Source organism: Paramormyrops kingsleyae, chromosome 3, assembly GCF_048594095.1.
Source record: "Paramormyrops kingsleyae isolate MSU_618 chromosome 3, PKINGS_0.4, whole genome shotgun sequence".
In the NCBI taxonomy this organism is placed as follows: domain Eukaryota; kingdom Metazoa; phylum Chordata; class Actinopteri; order Osteoglossiformes; family Mormyridae; genus Paramormyrops; species Paramormyrops kingsleyae.
The window spans coordinates 2210010-2233178 of NC_132799.1; the positions used below are offsets into that span (position 1 = coordinate 2210010).

At 47.1% G+C, this 23169-nt stretch overlaps 2 protein-coding genes across 7 annotated transcripts in view; one reads left to right on the forward strand and one right to left on the reverse strand.

Moving 5' to 3' along the window:
- The window catches only part of LOC111855101 (uncharacterized), an 82464-nt gene extending 77839 nt beyond the window's left edge, over positions 1–4625 (forward strand). For all 6 annotated transcript variants that reach the window (XM_072709362.1, XM_072709360.1, XM_072709361.1 and 3 more), the window contains one exon: positions 296–4625. In XM_072709362.1, the coding sequence (XP_072565463.1) occupies positions 296–396 (101 nt within the window). In that variant the 3' untranslated portion in view covers positions 397–4625. The remainder of the gene's footprint in view (positions 1–295) is intronic.
- Position 4626: 1 nt separating this feature from the next.
- On the reverse strand, positions 4627–22816 carry col9a1b (collagen, type IX, alpha 1b). The gene is made up of 32 exons (XM_023833681.2): positions 22685–22816; positions 22077–22124; positions 21891–21926; positions 21720–21782; positions 20542–20595; positions 20161–20196; positions 20008–20031; positions 19741–19794; positions 19414–19467; positions 18746–18781; positions 18596–18652; positions 18238–18291; positions 15373–15426; positions 15013–15066; positions 14705–14758; positions 14529–14582; positions 13288–13341; positions 12904–12957; positions 12736–12789; positions 12433–12477; positions 11911–11964; positions 11780–11833; positions 10769–10822; positions 9723–9794; positions 9288–9323; positions 8824–8868; positions 8707–8739; positions 8021–8167; positions 7802–7856; positions 6444–6632; positions 6146–6223; positions 4627–5862 (listed from the first exon to the last, which is right to left on the reverse strand). The coding sequence occupies exons 1-32, from the start codon at positions 22757–22759 to the stop codon at positions 5669–5671; spliced, it is 2025 nt and encodes a 674-aa protein (XP_023689449.1). The 5' UTR covers positions 22760–22816; the 3' UTR covers positions 4627–5668.
- Positions 22817–23169: the final 353 nt, after the last annotated feature.

The following is a 23169-nucleotide window of genomic DNA, read 5'->3' on the forward strand; positions in this document are numbered from 1 at the left end:
CTTTAGGTTTGCCTTGCCGTTTTGTTTTGTTTGCAAGTTTGCCTTGTGTCATTCTGTCTGAGTTCTCATTGGTGTTTTCTACTTTTCATGAGTGTACTCTGGTGTTTCATTTGTAAGTCTGCATCCATGTTTTGTTCTGATTTTGCCTTTGTTTAGAGTTGGTCCTGTTCAATTTTGTTTGTGCGTTTGCCATGGCATTACCTTTGTTTGTACATTCATGATGTTCAGCAGGTTTTGTAACCACAGAGTTGTGATGCGATGCATGTCGTGACAGTGTTCTTTCCATTTCTGCCAGGGGTGGGCTTGCGGGGGTCACCCGGCCCTCAGGGGCCCCATGGGAGGTGTGACCCCAAGGACTGCGTCTACGCCTCCTCACATGCTCGCCATAATGGGTAGGCCTGAAGGGGTTCTCCACAAGACCGGAGAGTTATTCAACAGCCAAGGCCTACTGACTCACTGAGGAGCTGGCCTGTTTCCCCTGCAGGCTCTGCTTGGGCCCCTAGAGGCCCCTAAACATTGCTCATTATATCCTCAGAGGAAATTGAGAAGAAGAGCTGTCTCACTGAGCCAGCTTTCATCTCTCAGCTCCCTTATGAGGATCACACTCTCATCAGAACCACATCAGAGTAACTAGTGATGTCATTTTAAATGCAAATATTAGCTTAGAGGCTTTTGTGGTAACCTGAACATTCCATGTGTGAGTTTGAGTTTTAATTGCTTTAAAGATAAATATCTAAAACAAACAGACTGAAGGTCTGTATAAGCTAATCTGGGGGCTACAATTCTCAGAAGTTCATGACATTTTTAAATTGCAGCAAAAAGCTAACAAAAAATTATATCGTTGACGAACATTATCCATGTAAATAACACTATAATGCTTATATATGAGCTTTACTAATGTAACATTTGTGTTATTTGGTGTCGGACAGAACGAAAAACTTTCTTTGTGTAAATGATTGTTTTGCTGTTTGTGTACAAACACATGCTTCATAAGACTCCATACGGGAGTGATTACATTGTGCCAGTCAGAGGTGCTGTATAAAGGCAGAATGTTGTTAATTTATGCATCACAGTTTTAGCTGGTCATGTTGAGAGCTTATAAAGTGTCTGAGCAGGCCCCCGTCCCACTGGGGACAGTGCAGATGTTCAATATGCAAATTGCAGGTGGAGACCGATGATTGTTTGCAACGTCCTCAGACTCTTGGAGTGCAGCTGAGAGAGAACCATACATATTGTATAGTCATATGCAAGCACCATCAGTAACTGACAAGGCAAACTTTTTCCTAAGTTCGTCCTGATTTTATCTTATAGTATTCGTCCAGCCTGATGTGAAGGGATTTAGACATTTAAACTCAGTCTCTCTTCCATTGCAGAAAAATCATCCTTTTATAGTCTAGGTCGGATTGATTTTCCATGGACTGTACATATGTGATCTGCTATCTCTGTTGGTGCTGTTTGTATATTTTGAGTTTTCTTTCTCTTTTCTGGGGGGGGGGGGGGTAAACGGTGCCATCAACACATCACTTTTTTTAAAACCTTTTTCACAGGATGTACTTGAATCTTGTTTTTTGACACATTTCAAAGGTGCCATTTTTGATTTGTGTTTACAACTTGGAGTATTACTGTATCTTTTCATTCTGTTCCTCAGACAGAGGACACTTTCATTTATTTTATTTTATTTTTGCATTTCCTCACCTGCCATATTTCTGTGCCGTTCCTCTCTTAGGAATGCATTTATTTATGAGCTCAGTTATTTCCTTGAGTTCATTCAACTATAAATTTTATCTATCAGTGTTTTTTTGCTATGTATTTTATACTTTGTGTCAACTTGAGTTTTTCATATATATATTCGTTAAGTGCCGTCAACTAGCGTGTTCACCAGCTCCGTTTGTTTATATTTGTATAAGTGCTGCTGTCACAGCATGAAGGCCCCATCAGGCACAACCATGGACAGCTATGTGTGTCTCCCCAGGCTTGTGGGTCCTGAGGAATGTGTCGTGGGTGCGAGGAGTCACAGCAATGCCGGATAGGGCCTGGAGAGCTCGGCCTGCTTCGGTTGAGTTTTATTTTAATTACTTTTAAATTTACAAGGTGAAGACTTACATAGTGAAGTTAATAAATGTAGAAGGGCATTCTGGGATGTGTAGTTTTAGAGTATAGTTGGCTATCACAATAATTACAAGAAACAAAATTCCCTTTAAAGTGAAATTTCAATCACCTTGTAAAATTTTATGGCTCATGCACAGAATGAAACACTCAAAAAGCATTTTTTTTATGGTGTTCATGGGTGAAAGGGGCCCTCTGGTGGTCATTTATGAACACTGACCATGTTTATGCTGTGCTTGTTAGCTCTTTCGATGAAAATGAGCATTAATGAAACAGGAATTCAGGAGCTCTTGGATTAATAATAAGATTATTGTTATTCTTTATTTCCTAATATAGTGAGTGTTTATGCTGTGTACAGGATGCCTGCCACAGATTTGTGAGTTGCTCATTTAGACTGCTATGCGTGTTACTTACAGGCACAGTAATGTGGGAGAAACAGCCCCTGTGCATTTACACACAGCAGACACAGCACTCGGGCACTTGTTGAGGTCACCACTGGGGTCCTTGAGGCAAGGACCCTGCACTCACTGATGACACTGAACAGGGCTCGGGGCGTCATGGTCAGATATGATATTTTTCAAGCTTTGCTACATTTTGGACATTAATTTTTATTTATTTAAAAGCCTTGAATGTGTCATTAAACCATAAAAAGAGTGACAGAATTATATTAATGTGTCTTTTAAAAACTGTGTCAGTGGTTCATTGGCTGACGTCATGTTTAATGCTGACTGCTTTGTTGGGGTTACATTATACGGGTAACCTGACTCACTGGTTCTTCTAAAGTTTTAAAGCAAGACAAGAAGATAAAGCTTTTATTTTTCTTTTTAAAGTTCTTTTACAGTTAAGGTACTGTACTCGTAGTCTGTTTTAGAAACGTGTGTGAGGTAAATGAATGAAGTTTGAGTGCATTGTTGTTAAATCACTGTTGTGGGCATCTGTGCTTTTGTCAGTCATCTGTCAGTCACATCCTGGTCTCCCGAGGTGTGGCCTGTTCCAGTCTCAGACTGCTGCAGTCCTGTATGATGTAGGTTCACGTCTCACTGAGTGATTCTGCTTTGTTACGTAGAATGTCAGGTGAGATGGCATTTAGTTCTCACTCTGACTGCCGGCGGCAGTCCCGCTGCAGTGCCATCCTCGCCCTCGCCTTCATCCTCGCCCTCATCCTCGCCCTCGCCCTCATCCTCGCCCTCATCCACGCCCTCGCCCTCATCCTCACCCTCGCCCTCATCCTCGCCCTCACCCTCATCCTCGCCCTCATCCTCGCCCTCATCCTCGCCCTCATCCACGCCCTCGCCCTCATCCTCGCCCTTGCCCTCATCCTCGCCCTCGCCCTCATCCTCGCCCTCATCCACGCCCTCGCCCTCATCCTCGCCCTCATCCTCGGCCTTGCCCTCACCCTCGCCCTCTTCCTCGCCCTTGCCCACGTCCTCGCCCTCGGGACTTGTACCTGTCCTCGGGACCCACACCCACCTGTCTTGTGTCTCTGCCCCGTCTCTGTGCTTTTAATCTTTTAAAGGTAAAAAGGTTGCTGTTGATTTACAGATGTGCATAAAGCAATGGGGTCTGAGCTTCATGACAACAGCAAAGGCTGTTGGGCTTCGGGTTCCTGCTCATTTTATCTTTTATTTGTCTGTCGTATGGGTGAGAAGTTGGGCATAACTTGACTTCCTGTCCAGTTATGAAAATTGTGTTTAACCCTTTAAAATGCTATTGACAATGTTCAGAGCCCAGGGGGACTGCTAAGCACCATCAATGAATCGTTTAAGCTGGTTTATCCTCAGCTCACAGCCTCAGCACCAAACCAGGCCAATCCCCAGTGCTGCAGCTGGGAATCTGGGAGAAGCAGGGGCGTGTGGCCTTTTCAGACGCCCAGCTGGATGAAGATGCTAATTAGCATGTGGAATGGCAGGGCAGAGTGGCCTGGAGAGAACTGCTGAACACCTGCAGTGTTCAGGATGCACCTTTATAAATAGGCTACCTTCAGTATTTTAAGATCGTTGTCATGAAACACAAATGGCAGTTTTAATTTCTAATACACATTTTCATCCTTCTGTTAATCCCTGCTGAATTTCTACTAGAAAACTCTTGGCAAGATGTAACTGTTGCTCTCTGTTATTTATTGTTATAATATTTTATTTATGTAACAGTTGCTCTTTATTTCCTGTAATTGCTTTTAGTAGAACCACCTGCGATTATTTTGCCCTGAGACCTTGGTATTGTATTCTTGATCTACCTCAGCTGAGGACTTGGCTGTTTCCAGGCATTAAATACTTCTGCTGTGTGTGCTTATGTAGTTCCAGCCTCCATGCTCTTGTGGGGTCCTCACTGACTGTGTGTGGTGCCTTTCACGTTTGCCTGATGGCAACTTCCACAGCTCATACTAAGTCCGTGAAAATACCACTTCATTTCATCCTTATTTTACTGTGTCTCTCATCTTGAAGTGCCATGTATACTTTTTATACAATGACTGGTTTGTGTTTAGATGTATCCAATTAAACATATACTCAGAAACTGCAGAACTGGATTGGCCTGTCATTTTTATTTCACATTTTGGAGGGAAAAAACTCCCACCTGTTAGCACGTTTGAAAGGATGGCAGAGATTACAGGTGGACGTCCACCTTGTGGGCTGTGATGTCACTGAGACAGCTTTCTGTGGACAGGTATACAGATACAGTTATGCCTGCGGATGTGATTGTTACGCTCCTCACAGGAAGACATTGGTCACTGAGAGAGAGCCCATCCTGAGGCATCTGTACAATGACATTTATTCAAATGCTTTTTGCATTCATGCTTTCCTGCAACCCGCAGTGAATCCCCTTAGACCTCATTTAATAAACAAAAACTGACTGGCAAATCTTGTCTTATGGTGGAACAGGTCGCTGTCTGAGGTCTTTCTCAGCCCTGGAAGAAGACGGGCTCACCACAGAGGCTGAGTGAACAAATAGCTACTTGGTCTGAACAAATATCAGCAGGGTATGAGCAAATAAGCACCCAGTATGAACGAATATGGGTTAGATATGAGTGAACATGAGATGTTCCACGGAGAAGGCCGTTTGATCCACACACCATGCAGCTCAGACTGACTGCTCCTGCCACAGTGACCTTGTGCAGGATAAAGATGGATGGATGGATGGATGGATGGACAGACAAGTAAGGCACTTTCAGTGATACAGGATGCTGTCTTCTCTGTTTCTGCAGACAGTTCCCCATAAGGATCATATAAAAACACACAAAATAGGGACAGGAAAATGTCAGCTGACGCTCGTTATCAGTGTGCTGGGGGGCGGGGCTTTGAGGTTATTATACTTCTGTGAAAACAAAGATTTACAAAAGACGACGACTGAGGAAAGAATGGAAGAGCAAAGCTTGCTGACATAACAGAAAGGAGTCCCTTAGATTATATGTCTGTGGAAGCCACAAAAGTCCCAGATAAAGCTTAACATCCCGCTAGTGGTCTAACACTGAACATTCCTCCAGTGTTACACAAGCGCTGTGGGTGCGTTATGTGCTGGCCGGGGGCCAGGCCCCCCCACCCTCGCTCTCTGGCTTCCGCTGGGGGTCTCAGTTTCCTGGGCCTTTCATGTCCAGCGATGCGGGGGCTGACACAGCCTGTAAGTTACATGCCGATGGGTCACAGTAGCCATTGGGCCCGGCTCGCCCCGGGGGCCCGGGGACACCTGGCTGGCCGGGAAATCCGGGGGGGCCCCTCTCGCCGTCACGGCCATCCCTGCCGTAGCCTGGTCTGCCGGGCTCACCTGCGATCAGGGGTCGGAGGTCATGGCAATGGTGAGGAGTCACATTTAATTGGGGTTGAATTATGAACTAGCTCATGACTTTGGGAGGAATTAATTTCTTGATGTCATTTTTTCTGACAGTCTCAAATTACGCAGCAGACAGGCAGTGATTCTGGGGGGTGATTCTGCTGAAATGGACAGACTAGCATACTTAGCTTATCAGACACGTCGTGTGATTGTCAGCTTTCCAGCACGACGGCCAGAGCGGCTACATCGCCATGACGACGTGGGGGCTGATTCCTACCTGGCAGACCTGGGGCTCCTGGTTGACCTTTGGCCCCCCTCAGGGTCGGGCCTCGTTCTCCTCTGTCACCCATCTCACCTGCATTACGCAGACACACCAAGCACACGTCACCTCTCAGCCTTTGCAGTTAGACCCCTAAATCTCCCATCTCTCCCATGCACCAAGTCAAACGCGACTAACTGATATTAGTGCTTCAGCAGCGCCCCCTACAGCACACATTGAGGTACACAGGTATGAAGTCCAGCTGGACATCAGCACATCCCGCTGCAGTACCGCCCAAAAAACCCGGTTTGCCCACCTTTTGGCCCCTTGAGTCCGATGGGTCCGAGAGGGCCCTTGAGACCTGGAAGCCCCCTGGTCCCTGCCTGGCCGGGGAAACCACTGTCCCCTTGGGGTCCAGCAGGTCCGGGCGGTCCGGGGCGGCCTGGCAGCCCCACGGCACCGGACTCTGGCCGGCGGAGGCTGGCAGCCAACTGAGCCAGCTGCTCTGTTGAGGGGGCAGGGGGGAGGGGCATCAGCGACAGTCACACAGAAATAAACACCTGCAGGTCCTAAAGCAAGTTGTGTTACAAGCCAGTGTGTCATTATGTCTCAGTGCCTATGATTGGAAGGTTGCAGGTTCGAATCCTATCCTCAGCAGAACAGTCTCCATAAGGCCCTTAACCCCCCCCCCAAAATGCTCCAGGGGTGCCAGAAGAAAGGATGACTCTGCGTACAGACTGCAAGCTTAGCCCTTCACCTGTATATATGCATGTGTGTGTCTCAAAGGAGAGCATGATGGGACATGCGGGGAGACGCTGCATGTGTGCGTCTCAAAGGAGAGCATGATGGGACATGCGGGGAGACGCTGCATGTGTGCGTCTCAAAGGAGAGCATGATGGGACATGCGGGGAGACGCTGCATGTGTGCGTCTCAAAGGAGAGCATGATGGGACATGCGGGGAGACGCTGCATGTGTGCGTCTCAAAGGAGAGCATGATGGGACATGCGGGGAGACGCTGCATGTGTGAGTCTCAAAGGAGAGCATGATGGGACATGCGGGGAGACGCTGCATGTGTGCGTCTCAAAGGAGAGCATGATGGGACATGCGGGGAGACGCTGCATGTGTGCGTCTCAAAGGAGAGCATGATGGGACATGCGGGGAGACGCATCACCCTTCTTCCAGAAGCAGCCCTGAGTCCCCAGCCTCCTGTAAACATCCCTCTGCATGAATGAGGATCACGTCCTTTCTGACAGAAACATCTGCCAGCTAATTAGCGAGAACAGTGACAGACCGGTGGGTTCATAACCACCGTGAGACAGACGACGGCTTTCAGGAATAAGGTCCAGGATCTAGGACATGCACCAGACACTTAAACGCCAACACCGATATTTCCATGTACTCTCGCAGAAATGGCCTTCTGAGACATCTCCTCTTCTGTCATCCGTGAGACCTTGATGGACAGCCACCTCATGCTCACCTAATTATGCTCTTCACGACACAAATTCTGGAGGAATCTTCCCAGAATATCTAACAGACAGGTCTGCTCGACAGTCACAGTCTGACAGAGTGACATTAAGATTATAAAGTAAGTGTAGCGTGTTGTTTTGGGCAGAGAGTGGTAGGCATAGTGAGGAGGTAAAGTGTCTGAGTACCACGGTCAGGGGGAACACTTACCCTGCATGACACGCATGCACACCTGACGGATGTGCTGGTTGCTCGGCTCATTGCCCTGGTAACACACAAAGAGGCTCGAACCTGTGACCTTGTGGCATTTCACCGGCCAGTACACTTATTCTAATTACCCAGTAGAACCAGGCTTTCAGCAGTAAGAACATGCACAGTAATCAGTAATAATCAGTAATAATTATCACTCCTGCAAGGCTGCATACGTACCGCCGGTCCCTGTGACCCCGTGACCCCCGGAAGGCCCCTGTCTCCCTGCATGCCACGGGGCCCCGAACTCCCGGAGGGGCCCTGGATTCCGGGCTGCCCCCGGCTCCCCTCCGGCCCCCGGTTCCCCGCCTCGCCCGGGCTTCCCGTCTGGAGGCGGAACAGAGGCACGACCCTCAGAAGATGCTCTGGGTTATGCGGGGCTTAGCAGACCTGCCAAGCTGCCCCGACTGTCTCCTAATAAGCCATGTTCTCCATTATGGCTCAGTCAATGCCTACTGTAGCATAGCGCTCGCTACCATCCCCTGCTGGCAAAAGGTCCACACTGCTGTGACAGACACACTGTACCCTGCATCTAGTTATACCTTTATTTGGTAAGAGACTAAGTCTTAGTTACAAACTGATCTCATGTTCATCCATCATTAATGAATCATGATGCAACTTTTATGCCAAACACTTACTATATTTGTTACTATATCTGTTAATTCTGTAAACCTTTGTGAATTACTGAAGGTAGAAGTAATGAATGACGCAAATTAAATACTGTTCATTGTTAATAAACCGTGAACCATCTTTTATCTCAAGTAGACTATATTTGTCCATCATTTGTTCATGATTTGTACTTCAGTACTAACTGAGTTATTGTTAAGTATTTGTATCTCCCTCAGAAGAGTAAGAGAAAAACTCACGGATCCTTTTGGTCCCGATTCTCCTGCGTCTCCCTGCAAACACAAACACACCAGTGAGGCCGATCCGTGTCTGTGCGCGCAGCAGGATCCAGGCTGCGGACAGCGGCTGGGACTCACCTGATCGCCCTTCTCTCCTGGGGTGCCCTCCGCTCCGGGATCGCCCTTTAAAGGGAAGAACAGCAACAAGATCAGAGGCGGCCTCACTGAGGCAGGACTAACCCCCACATGTACGTGTGTGATCAGCCGTTTTCTGGAGGCATATACCATACAGCCGCCGGGTGTGGAAACATCAGGCCCTGTCTTGCTCCCTGCATTCTCTAATGCTGCACTTGTTTCGTTAGACTCTGTCATGCAGTAGTTGTGCAGTTCTGTACCTATTCTGTACCTATTGTGTATCTCCTGCTCCAGTCCGGCATACACTGGTACCTGGGCATCCACTGGAAGCTCAGCCTCACTGCTCTTGCACCTAGCTGACTCCGTCACTCTGAACATAGTACACACGCTGTGTAACTGTACACGCAGTGAGATGGCGAACATGCGTCGGTCACTCCAGGCCTTGCCGTAAAGACTGTGTTACGTACCTGCTCCCCCTTTGGACCCGACTCACCAACATCTCCCTGAAAAATACAAGTGAGTCAGAGTGAGTAAGGGACATGTGACAAACGCCATGGAAACGGAAGGGTACCGTGACGGCACTGCAGCTCCCTCTGGTGGCCTGTTAATCAGTTTCAAGGAGTATGACAATCATCTGTGATCTGCATGTGTTTCCATTTCTCAGCTGATTGACATCGTTATTATCAAAGATATATGTTAAATAATGATTTTCATGTGAAGTCCACACATCAACATCCCTTCATTTTACAATAATGTCAACACTGTCCTAAAATCGCTGGCCCCTCATTCTTGGGAATTCCCAAGCAGACACTGCCTCTTTTAACCAATCAAATTCATTCCCAGGTGGAGCCCACCCCTTTTACCCAATCACATTCATTTCCAGCCCCTTCCTGCTCTCTTACCCGATCTCCTTTGATCCCCGGTAATCCTGGGGGTCCCGGCAGTCCAGGTAGCCCGAGGTCACCTTTAGCTCCCTGTTAAGAATTGAACTTGATCAAAAATTTCACAGAGGTGTTTGTGACATCATCTGCTGTCCTCAGGCTTTAGGGCCTCTGACTGGGTCCCAGGCCACGAGAGCGACTGCTCAGCACCTACATAACCAACGCGGCCAGAACCCGCATCGCCTCAGTCGGCTCGGATTAGCTGATAAGCTAGTGAGGTGAGGCCGTTGCCTTAGGAACCAGGCATGGAGGCCTCGGACTTTCTGACACGTGCTCTGCCACATCTAAAGACATCAAATAAGAAAAAAGCCTGCTGGCCAAAGGGAACAAACCTTATTTTTGTTCTCTACTTTAGAAAAGCTGCCTACAGCCTTCTGGGAAATCTGTCACACAAAGGGGCATTGTGGCAGCCCCATGGCCAGCGGAGTGAGCGGCGCACACGTCCGCCTGACCTCCCCCAAATAATCTCCACGAGACCTCGGGAGGGAAGCATTTCCCGCGGCGATCTGAAGCGAGGCTGGGCACTCTCGTCGCTGCTTACTCGGCAATTTACAATTTTAATGCAGAGAAAAGCCACAGATGTGTAGCTCATGGACAGAGATAGAGAGACGTTTCCAGGGGAGATACTATTACAGCGGCAACATCCCCATCTGTGGCCGACCTGAGACATTCCAGAGGAACAGAGGGCTCTTTGAGACCACCACTGCACCTTTTACCCACTAAATGTAACGTCTATCATTCTCGTTCCTGCACACTGAAGCTCGTGCATGATCCCCTCATCCTGTGGTATCAGGTTAACATCCGAAAAGGAAACTGAATTTCATTTGCTTTGTTTTTATTCTGCAATACGTCTGTCTTGTGAGTATGAAGTCTAGCCCAGGTCTGCATTCTGATGTCAGACTACAGCAAAGGATTTCAGACATTAAGTGTCTTTTTTGCGGTGTAATCGTGAGCCCCCCCCCCCCCCAAACCACCCGTCATCATGGCCACCGGCTCCCAGAACTCACCCTGGGGCCCGGTTTTCCTGGGGGCCCCACAGGACCCGGCTCGCCCACGTCGCCCTGGACAGGGAGAGAAAGGAGAGAGAGAAGTGATGTGATGATTTGGGGAGGAAACGCTCATTCTGTGATGTTTAGCACTTTGGAGACGCTCTAAATCCTCTGCAGAGGACGGTGACATAATGGCCGCATGTGTGACAGAAAGGCCTCCCAAGAGGGGAAACAGAAACCGATGTCAGGATGCAGGCGAAACTCGAACCGAAAAGCCCAGTTATCTCTGTGCCCAAGACTCAGACCAAGTGCACATTTTCATTTATAATTTGCACACTATTATTACGATGCTGTATATTATCTTTTTGGATACTTCCTATTTGCACTATTTTTTGTAATAGCACTACTTCACCATTGCTGTGTGGGACTTCACACACATGTACAGTACTGTGCAAAAGTCTTAGCCAGTCAAAGAAAATGATGTTTAAAAGATCTTCATGTTTAGTCCGCCAAAGCGTGTCAGCTTAGCCATTTGAAAATCTCCTCTAAAGTCACCGCAGTGTTTCCAGCAGGAGTCCAGTACACCCATGCAGACCACTAGCACCTTATATGGCTAATCCATATAAGGACTTATTGCCCCTGAGGAGGGGTTTGGGAACTGAAACGGTGTTCATCTATCCATCCAGCAAGGTGTCAGTAACTTTTTGGAGAACAGAAGAAATCAGCGAGAGGAATGCTGGCAGCTTAGGTGACCCGAACCTATCATGGCACGGATGTTTCTGAAATGTCTGAGAAGAGCTCAAGTGAAACTCTGCCTGCAAACAGTCTTCATGGCTGCAGATCAGTGTGTCTATGTGTGTATATATGTGTGTGTGTCTGTGTGTATGTGTGTCTGTGTGTGTCTGTATGTCTGTGTGTGTGTGTGTCTGTGTGTGTATATATGTGTGTCTGTGCGTGTGTGTGTATGTCTGTGTGTGTCCGTGTGTGTGTGTGTGTGTGTGTGTCTGTAGCAGACAGGTAAACACTCACCGGCGCCCCCACCGGGCCCACGGGTCCCACTTCGCCCTGCTCCCCGCGCTCACCCTGCAGGGTGATAATGACGGTCAGGCTTTCACACTCCGATGCCTTTTACACAAACCGGCAAACAGGTTCTGACTTACAGCTTTACCGGAGGAGCCCATGGTTCCGACGAGTCCCGGATCCCCGGCATTTCCCTACCGGAGGAAGAGCAGGCGATGAGCACAGGCGAGGAACACAGGCGATGAGCACAGGCGATGAGCACAGGCGATGAGCACAGGGACTTATACCCATAATGCCTGCTGCTTGTACTTTATTAGCATCAAACTCACACACTTATGGAGCTCGTTTTGCTTTATCCAGCGTTTTTTACAATTTCTCACAGATTACAATGTATTTACTGCAACAAAAAAAAACAATGAAAACAATGAAAATACAGGAATGGTGCAGTGGCATTAGGTCTGCTAAGAGTAACTTAGAGATCCCCGGCTCTCAGGTCGTGACCCCGGATACAGGCCCTGCCAAGCTGCTACAGGCCAAGCTGCTCCAGGCCAAGCTGCTACAGGTGATGAGCCAGACAGCTAGCGCCCCCTAGAAGGGCAGCACGCTGCACCACGCCTCCGGCCCGCGGACCTCAGGCGCTGAGATACCTGGTTTGGACTCACCTTCCCACCACTGACACCTTTGGCCCCAGGTGAGCCGGGCAAACCCTACAAGAACGAACCAAGAATACGAGTCACGATATTAACACTGGCTGTGACTGTAGCCCCTATCTGTACAATAATATTGGCTCACAGTCACAATAACATGCATCAATCCTTGTGTGTCTGCTGTTTCACACAGCAGGTGGCGCCAGTGAGGTTCTCTTACAATAATTCAACTAACTGCTCAGACATTCGCCCTGTGCATGGCGATGCAGGTGCGGCCTAAATTGAGTGCTATCGCTGTGGATCAAAGGACGTACTCACAGGAAGTCCCTGGAGGCCAACTTCCCCTGCGGCGCCTGCTTTCCCTGAAGCACCCTGCAGTGGAAACCAGAAGGTGCATTAGATAAGTACACAGCAGCAGGCTTTAATGAGTAAGTCTGCAAGGAGTGGTGGGGGGTGCTATCAGGAATGTAAAGCTGGACATGTGACCTTGGAGCCTGGCATTCCCGGGATTCCCTCTCGACCGTCGACTCCCGGCAGGCCCTGAAGACAGACACACACCACGGTTACGGGTCAACATCACGTTGATCCCTGAACACAGACCGGCAACGCGCCAGTGACACCTTCATGACCTCTGGTGTAATACTGAACCCTGAACAAGGTGCCGGTCACGTCTTTATGACCTCTGGTGTGAGGTGGAACCCTGAACACAGACACGTCTTTATGACCTCTGGTGTGAGGTGGAACCCTGAACACAGACTGCCAAAGCGTCAGCCATGTTTTTCGTGCCACAGGACCATGAAGGTGAAAAGGGAACATCCAAAGGGTGGGCAGGCGGCGAGGAAGGGGGCCCAGCTGAGATGGGGTACTCACAGTCTCTCCCTTGGTGCCCGGAAGCCCTGAAGTTCCTCTTGGCCCCTGGGGCCCCTAGAAGCCAAATCCAAGTAAACAGCTGAATTACCTGGGTCACCCACACCACACACTTATTGTTGGATGATTAAATAATGAACCACGGCACAGCATTTTAATTCTGGCACTTCATGCGGACGCCCGCATTTTAATTCTGGCACTTCATGCGGACGCCCGCATTTTAATTCTGGCACTTCATGCGGACGCCCGCATTTTAATTCTGGCACTTCATGCGGACGCCCGCATTTTAATTCTGGCACTTCATGCGGACGCCCGCATTTTAATTCTGGCACTTCATGCGGACGCCCGCATTTTAACTCTGGCACTTCATGCGGACGCCCGCATTTTAACTCTGGCACTTCATGCGGACGCCCGCATTTTAATTCTGGCACTTCATGCGGACGCCCGCATTTTAATTCTGGCACTTCATGCGGACGCCCGCATTTTAATTCTGGCACTTCATGCGGACGCCCGCATTTTAACTCAGGCACTTCATGCGGACGCCCGCATTTTAATTCTGGCACTTCATGCGGACGCCCGCATTTTAATTCTGGCACTTCATGCGGACGCCCGCATTTTAACTCAGGCACTTCATGCGGACGCCCGCATTTTAATTCTGGCACTTCATGCGGACGCCCGCATTTTAACTCAGGCACTTCATGCGGACGCCCGCATTTTAACTCAGGCACTTCATGCGGACGCCCGCATTTTAATTCTGGCACTTCATGCGGACGCCCGCATTTTAACTCAGGCACTTCATGCGGACGCCCGCATTTTAATTCTGGCACTTCATGCGGACGCCCGCATTTTAATTCTGGCACTTCATGCGGACGCCCGCATTTTAATTCTGGTACTTCATGCAGACGCCCGCATTTTAATTCTGGCACTTCATGCGGACGCCCGCATTTTAATTCTGGCACTTCATGCAGACGCCCGCATTTTAATTCTGGCACTTCTTGCAGACGCCCGCATTTTAATTCTGGCACTTCTTGCAGACGCCCGCTTTGTAACTCAGGCACTTCATGCAGACGCCCGCATTTTAATTCTGGCACTTCATGCAGACGCCCGCTTTGTAATTCAGGCACTTCATGCAGACGCCCGCATTTTAATTCAGGCACTTGAAGCAGACGCCCACATTTTAATTCTGGCACTTCATGCAGACGCCCAAATTGTAATGCTGACACCCATGTTTAACATTCCCTTACCTGGTCACCTTTGGGCCCCGTCTCTCCCATCAAGCCCCTCTGGCCCTGGTCACCCTGAAACCACATAGCAAACCTTCAGAGATATATACAATACTATCATTTTGGAAAGGATTCCAATGATAGACTGGATTTGCTCTTCCAGGAAGCCATACTGGTGCCATACTGGGAGAACATACCGTGGATCCCTGGATCCCTTGCGGGCCTGGCTCTCCATCATGACCGCGGAGTCCCTATGTGGGAACAGTAGGTAGATGCCACCTTAAAGTCAGAGACTCTGTGGGTCTGCACAGGTGAGCCTCATGGAACATACAGTAGGTCATGGGATCTGAACACCATATAAACACACCAGCCTAACATTAGGCATGGTCATTGCTAGGCATTAGCTTAGAAACACATCCCTAAGCGTTAGCTAAACCTGTCATGGCCGCCACCTTGTCCTTTACTATTTGTCAATGTCGCCCTCAGTGACTCTGATGTCACTCACCGTTTCTCCTTTGGCCCCCATCATGCCAGTGATTCCCCGGAGTCCCTGGGGGCCCTGTGGTCATACACACAAATACACACACGATAAACAATCTACATAATAATAATAATAAGCAAGCAAAGAGCTGACCGCCATTTCGATAACTGAGAATCGTAAGCACAGCGTAGCTGCAGGGACACGACTGCAGAATGTCACAGAACCTTCACATGAGAATTACATTTAACCTCAGCTGTGGAAGGTCATATTTACCAAAGAGATAGAATTGCTGAAAACAGCAGCACACATTGCAGCTTTGGGTGCCGTGTTGCAGTGTTTCTATGACTACGATCATCACTTAAGGAAGAAAAAGGAATCTTTTACCGTCGGGCCCTGAGACCCAGGATCTCCTGAAGCCCCCTGGTCACCTTCTTCACCCTGGAGACCAGAAAAGAGAAAGACCAAATCAAGAGAGTGGCAGAGCCCTCCGCAGTGCCGAAATTACAGAAGAAACGCACTTTGTCTTTGCCAGCGTTTAGTTTGAAGCTCATAAATCTATCCTGAGTTAAAAGGTAAGGTAAGGTAAGGTAAAGTAATATAAGGTTAGGTATAGTACGGATAAGGTAGGGTAAGGTACAGTAAGGTAAGGTACAGTAAGGTAAGGTAAGGTAAGGTAAGGTAAGGTACGGTAAGGTAAAGTAATATAAGGTAAGGTAAGGTACAATAGGGTAAGGTAGGGTAGGGTAAGGTAAAGTAATATAAGGTAGGGTAAGGTAAAGTAAGGTAAGGTAAGGTAAAGTAATATAAGGGAAGGTACAGTAAGGTAAGGTAAAGTAATATAAGGTAAGGTACAGTAAGGTAAGGTAAGGTAAGGTAAGGTACGGTAAGGTAAAGTAATATAAGGTAAGGTAAGGTACGGTAAGGTAAAGTAATATAAGGGAAGGTACAGTAAGGTAAGGTAAAGTAATATAAGGAAAGGTACAGTAAGGTAAGGTAAGGTAAGGTAAGGTAAGGTAAAGTAATATAAGGAAAGGTACAGTAATATAAGGGAAGGTACAGTAAGGTAAGGTAAAGTAATATAAGGAAAGGTACAGTAAGGTAAGGTAAGGTAAGGTAAGGTAAGGTACGGTAAGGTAAAGTAATATAAGGTAAGGTAAGGTACGGTAAGGTAAGGTAAAGTAATATAAGGAAAGGTACAGTAAGGTAAGGTAAGGTAAGGTAAAGTAATATAAGGAAAGGTACAGTAAGGTAAGGTAAGGTAAAGTAATATAAGGGAAGGTACAGTAAGGTAAGGTAAAGTAATATAAGGAAAGGTACAGTAAGGTAAGGTAAGGTAAGGTAAGGTAAGGTACGGTAAGGTAAAGTAATATAAGGTAAGGTAAGGTACGGTAAGGTAAGGTAAAGTAATATAAGGAAAGGTACAGTAAGGTAAGGTAAGGTAAGGTAAGGTAAGGTAAGGTAAGGTAAAGTAATATAAGGAAAGGTACAGTAATATAAGGGAAGGTACAGTAAGGTAAGGTAAAGTAATATAAGGTAAGGTACAGTAAGGTAAGGTAAGGTAAGGTAAGGTAAGGTAAAGTAATATAAGGAAAGGTACAGTAAGGTAAGGTAAGGTAAGGTAAGGTAAAGTAATATAAGGAAAGGTACAGTAAGGTAAGGTAAGGTAAGGTAAAGTAATATAAGGGAAGGTACAGTAAGGTAAGGTAAAGTAATATAAGGAAAGGTACAGTAAGGTAAGGTAAGGTAAGGTAAGGTACGGTAAGGTAAAGTAATATAAGGTAAGGTAAGGTACGGTAAGGTAAGGTAAAGTAATATAAGGTAAGGTACAGTAAGGTAAGGTAAGGTACGGTAAGGTAAGGTAAAGTAATATAAGGTAAGGTACAGTAAGGTAAGGTAAGGTACGGTAAGGTAAAGTAATATAAGGAAAGGTACAGTAATATAAGGGAAGGTACAGTAAGGTAAGGTAAAGTAATATAAGGTAAGGTACAGTAAGGTAAGGTAAGGTAAGGTAAGGTAAGGTAAGGTAAAGTAATATAAGGAAAGGTACAGTAAGGTAAGGTAAGGTAAGGTAAAGTAATATAAGGAAAGGTACAGTAAGGTAAGGTAAGGTAAGGTAAGGTAAAGTAATATAAGGGAAGGTACAGTAAGGTAAGGTAAAGTAATATAAGGAAAGGTACAGTAAGGTAAGGTAAGGTAAGGTAAGGTACGGTAAGGTAAAGTAATATAAGGTAAGGTAAGGTACGGTAAGGTAAGGTAAAGTAATATAAGGTAAGGTACAGTAAGGTAAGGTAAGGTACGGTAAGGTAAGGTAAAGTAATATAAGGTAAGGTACAGTAAGGTAAGGTAAGGTACGGTAAGGTAAAGTAATATAAGGAAAGGTACAGTAAGGTAAAGTAGGGTAAGGTAAGGTAAAGTAATATAAGGAAAGGTACAGTAAGGTAAGGTAAGGTAAGGTAAAGTAATATAAGGAAAGGTACAGTAAGGTAAGGTAAGGTAAGGTAAAGTAATATAAGGAAAGGTACAGTAAGGTAAGGTAAGGTAAGGTAAGGTAAAGTAATATAAGGGAAGGTACAGTAAGGTAAGGTAAGGTAAGGTAAGGTAAGGTAAGGTAAAGTAATATAAGGAAAGGTACAGTAAGGTAAGGTAAGGTAAGGTAAAGTAATATAAGGAAAGGTACAGTAAGGTAAGGTAAAGTAATATAAGGAAAGGTACAGTAAGGTAAAGTAGGGTAAGGTAAGGTAAAGTAATATAAGGAAAGGTACAGTAAGGTAAGGTAAGGTAAAGTAATATAAGGAAAGGTACAGTAAGGTAAAGTAGGGTAAGGTAAGGTAAAGTAATATAAGGAAAGGTACAGTAAGGTAAGGTAGGGCAAGGTAAGGTTCACTTTATTCATCAACAACTGTGTAGAAGCACAGAGCGAAATGAAGTGGCGTTCTTCTGTGATCACAGTGCACATATAACAGTAACAATACAGAATAAACACACCACACAATAATACCTGTCTAAAGTGCAGGCAGTGGGTATTAAACATGACACAAGACAATATCACAATAACAATCCAGTTACACTTGAAATTGAAGTGTATATGTAGATGTAATACAAAAGAAGCTTTTGCCTACATATCTGTAAACACTGGTGATGAAGGTCGCACCAGGCAGCGGAGTATCGCACATGTAACAGTATGAATGCAGTTGACAGAGGCCTGTATGGTGCTGTTAATCGCTGCAGCCTCACACCGGGGGCACTGACCTTGTGACCCTGCTTCCCTGGCTCTCCAACTTCACCTTTAGCGCCTTTGTGACCCTGGAGACGTCAGACACATGCTGTTTAAACCCCTCAGTCAAGCCGACAACCGTGACCGCCACGGGCCAGTCGACCAAGCAGGGTGCGGTCAGACCGAAGGGCATTTTCCCGGTATACTGCATTCCGCACAGGGCTCTGTGAAGCCTAGCTCACTGACAAAGCTCACTGACATTTAATTTGGATACAGAGAGAAAGCTTTACTTTTAAGCTGTGGTATAATCTCTGTCTCCTATTGCGACTGCATCAGACACACCGCAGAAACGGCAGTGTGCGCCTCCCATCGTCACACATCACATGGACATACCTTCATCCCCGGGAGCCCCGGATGACCGGGCGGCCCAGCTGAGCAGGCGTTGGGGCACTAAGCAGAGAGACACGTGGGGGTTAGGGGGATGAGGTCACCTGCTGTGCCTATAGGTGTGAAAAGGAGCGAAACCAGAACTGTAGGCCTTACCAGCTCCGCAGTGGCACCGTGCACACCGGTGGCCCCCTAGACAGAGAGAGAGAGAGAGAGAGAGAGAGAGAGACAGAGAGAGAGAGAGAGAGAGAGACTGGATGAAGGCCTGACCTTTGTTTCTTGAATAAATTAGCACAGGAGCACGTACAGGGGACTGTCCCTAGCTGATTGGCCCTCTTAGTGCCCCCTCCCTGTCACTCACAGATCCAAAACATGTGATTGGCTAATAATAAGGCTGGTCCTATGAATTATGGCCCCTCTTACACCAACCATCTTGAAAAATCCTGGAATCAGCCCTGAATTAGCAGCAGCTGAAAGGGGTCCTGAAGACCCAGGTGGCAGGCAGCTGTGACAATGTTCCTGGGGACTGTGCTCAGGGCTTCTGGGAAGCCTTTGTGGGATGAGCACTGCAGAGAAACCTGAACTGAGCTGAACTCAGCACTGGTGATCCTTCATTGAGTTTGCACTTTAACTGGCACCCTGCACCTCACTCTTAGTTGCTAGCGATGACTAAATAGTTGCTAGGAAATGGCAAATAAAGAGCCCCTCACAGAATCTGCCTTTCACATTTTTGGTGTTCCGACTTGAAGAGAGCAGAACTCCATCATTTGGAGGAAAAATATTAAGAAGTTCCTGTGTTAAGAGGTACAGTACAGGGTACTCACTCGAGGTCCGGGTGCTCCACGAGGCCCCGATGGGCCTCTCACTCCCATGGCCCCCTGTTAATCAACAAGTACATTCTTACACAAGGTTATAGTGTGTGAGTACACTGACTATGACGTGTATGAGTGAAACAACAGGACTTACTCTATATGAGTATAGTCACTGTAATGTCAGTGTGACATCAGTATTGACAGTATGTGAGTACAGTGACTATGATATCAGTGAGACAGCAGTACTGACAGCATATGAGTACAGTGACTATTATTTGAGTGAAACAGTAGTACTGACAGTATGTGAGAATAATGATTATGTCAGATGTCAGTACTCACAGGAGGCCCAACTTTGCCAACCTCGCCTGGAAGTCCTCCTGGTCCAGTGGATCCCTTATTAACAGAGAGATTCAGTGGGATCGGGGATCTACTCTGGAATTGTAATTCCCCCTCTGATCGTCCCCACTTTATCCCAGGCCATCTGATTCGATTCTCATCACAGGCATCTCATGACAGAAATTCTCCTCACAGTCCGGACTGCAGATGACTGTCAGACATTTCGGTTTTTATCTTTTACACTTTTGTGAAAATGAAACAAGCACTTACAGGAGGTCCATCAGGCCCAGTACCCTATAGGAGAACAATGAAAGGAAAAGGTTTATGACTTTAAAGAGGTTGCACAGGGATGTCATCATACCAGTCTGTTGTGCTCATGCTAAGGGGCGGCGATTTGTACGATCATTTTCACCATGAACTCACAGTTCCTCCGCGGAGTCCAGGCTTCCCCGGTTCACCCTAATGTTGAGAATAAACCCTGTTATTTTCCTGCCACACAAGCTTCCCTGCAAGTGCCCCCACACTAGTGAGGAAACGGCATGGTCCAAAGCAGGTCCTGCTATGGCCAATAACAAGCCTTAGTTGCTGATCATGTGACTGAGCCATAGCCAAACATTAGGAAGGAGGCCTCGCTGCTTCCCCACCATAATCAGTTTAATCAGAACCCTGCAGCAGGCCAGTGACCAACACAAATTGCTGCAGGTTAAGATGAGACGATGTTCTTGAGTTCAGTGAAGCCTGGCTGCACCCAAAATTAAGTTCTCAAACTTCTCAAATGAAAATGGCCTGTTAAGGAGAGATTACCTTCTGTCCTGGGGCACCATCTGGTCCAGCATCTCCTACAGGTCCAGTCAACCCCTACAGCGGTGACGTGAAAAATGTTTATCAGCCAAGAGAAAATAATTTACTTAAGAATCATTTAGCCACAATATTTTAACAAATTCAAGTCATTTCAGTCATTTAATTTAAAATGCTCTGTATTTTTTAAAGGATTGGTAAATAATATTAAATATTATAATGATTAATTGCTAATAATTGTGCACAGCCATGAGGATCTGCGTAAATGATGTGGAGCAGCCTGTGTTGGTAATCCTGTACCAGTAAGGGGTAGGCACTGGGGAAATGTCACAAACCACACCATACAGAGCATGTTTCAGTTACCTGTTTCATGTACTTCAGCACAGTCAAAGCGATGTCACAGTGAACTGCACTGAAACATCATGAGAGACTTTCTGTCCGTGTTAGGAACTGGCCAACTGATGGCATGTGACTGAGAGAAACATTCTAAGGTTTCCAAGATTCACTGCTATAGTGGAGAACATATGTCAGGGTTTTGTGTGTGTATGTGTGTGTGTGTGTGTTTGTGTGTGTGTGTGTGTGTGTTTGTGTGTAGGGTGGGGACTGTGTGTGTGTGGGGGGGGGGTACTGGTGGGCGGAGTCTTTCCCTCTCATTATCACCTCTGGCAGTCATGTATAAACCCCCCCCCCCCCCCCTAATAGACCAGCTTCTCCACAGTGCCGAGACCAACCAGGACCATTAAGTCACACTGCTATGAACGCCCAGCTTCAGGACAGACGTGGACTTTCAGGGGACAGACGTGGACTTTCAGGGGACAGACGTGGACCTTCAGGGGACAGCCGGACACGACACACTTTTGGGTGGATTCAGTAAATTACTGCTGTATCATCCTCATCCTGGCATCAAGCTGAAAACACCAGCTTCTTGCACCAGTGATCCAAGTTTTTTAAATACAGACCAGTACAATGATCAGTCAATAGCATCAGCATTACCTGGCACAGTAAATCCCATCAAATGGCCTGGTTGCCATAGTGACCTGTGGGTGCTGTAATTCTTATGTTTGCTTGGGATTCTCCTCCAGATGCCTCACAAACAGGAACATCTCAACTGTGGCTTCTAATCTGCTTCAACAGCTTTCAGAAATCAATGCGACCACCTCAGCCTGACGATAAAACACACTTACATCGGCCCCCGGTTCCCCCGGCAGACCAGCAGACCCAGCGCTCCCAACATCGCCATCAGGCCCCTGCAATTCCACGCCATGGACAAATGAACTTCAGCATCAAAAAGTCATGTACTCAGGGCAGTTAACAGAATATCATGCAGATGATTGCGTTTAACAGCCTGTGTTTACCTGAGGACCGGCTCGGCCATCGCGGCCCCGTTCACCCTGAAAGAAAAGGGGCAGAAGCTGGCATTCAGTCAAATATTCACCCTTCAATGGCGCAGGTCGCCTCACAGAGAGTTCCTCACCCTGAGCTCACTGGCAGTCAGAGTTTAATTAGCAGCTGATGACTGTAAATGTCAGGGGAATACTTACGTCTATGCCATCGATTCCTGGGACCCCTGGAGGACCCGGCGGCCCTGCCTGTGCAAAGACAATTAAATGATAAATTGTGTTATTAAATAGTAGCAATGATAATTGTGCATGGTCTGCATGCCGGTCGCGTGTATTCAAAAATACGGTAAATACGGATTGTAACATAAGCGTTGCGGGTCATGAGGGCGGACCTTAGGCACAGACAATGCCCACTTTGTGAAGCTTCGCCCGAGCGCCTTTCATACGCGCTGCGTACATCACTGCGTTTCAACGTTACCCAGCCGCGTCTTCGCCGAAATGCGACGCTTCCACTACGAAGTGACATTTCGCAAATCACAAGAGCTGTCCCTCGCCTCTTCATTTTATTTCAAGAATATAATACAATATTATATAGATATATAAACCATGAATTACAGAAGCTCGGGTGAAGTCTGGCACTATAACAAGCACCTGAGGGAAGAGATTTTAGACCAGCCACCTACACCTGCGCTCCGTGGGCACGGACGCATGGGCGTATCGCATTTGTGCACCAGAACTTTAAAACTGTATTATGCTGTGTCACACTGGCAGTGTGAAAGATACAAAATGTGAAGAAAGTAAAAACTTACATGGACAGAGAAAATGAAGAAAATGTGCAGAAAGAGCAGCCAGGGAGTCCGGCGGCAGGTCGCGGCGTTGGCCATGGTCCGCTGGGAGGCTGTCGCGCAGCGATAGGTCCTGTTCTGGTTTTCGGTGGGATACCGGACCCCCGAAAGAGAAGGGAAGCAAAGGATGGCTCATGTTTATTCATGAAAGGAGGAGGACTGGAAAAGATTGGCGGATGTGTGAACTGGGGGGTCTGGGAGGGGAGAAGGGGCGAGTTTAGGTTTTTGCGGGATGGTTTGAATTACATTCTGGGAGATCAGGCAAATATCAATATTTAGATTAATTTTCAGTTGGCGTCGATTAATAAAAATGACGAGCACATTTAATGAGAGGCTTGTGAACAGGCATTTGGGATTATTTTAGGTTGGAACTCCGTGTACGCAGTGCGGGACTGAAGGGGCTGTATGAAATACCGGCATAATTTGACTTTGGCGTGAGGAAATATCAA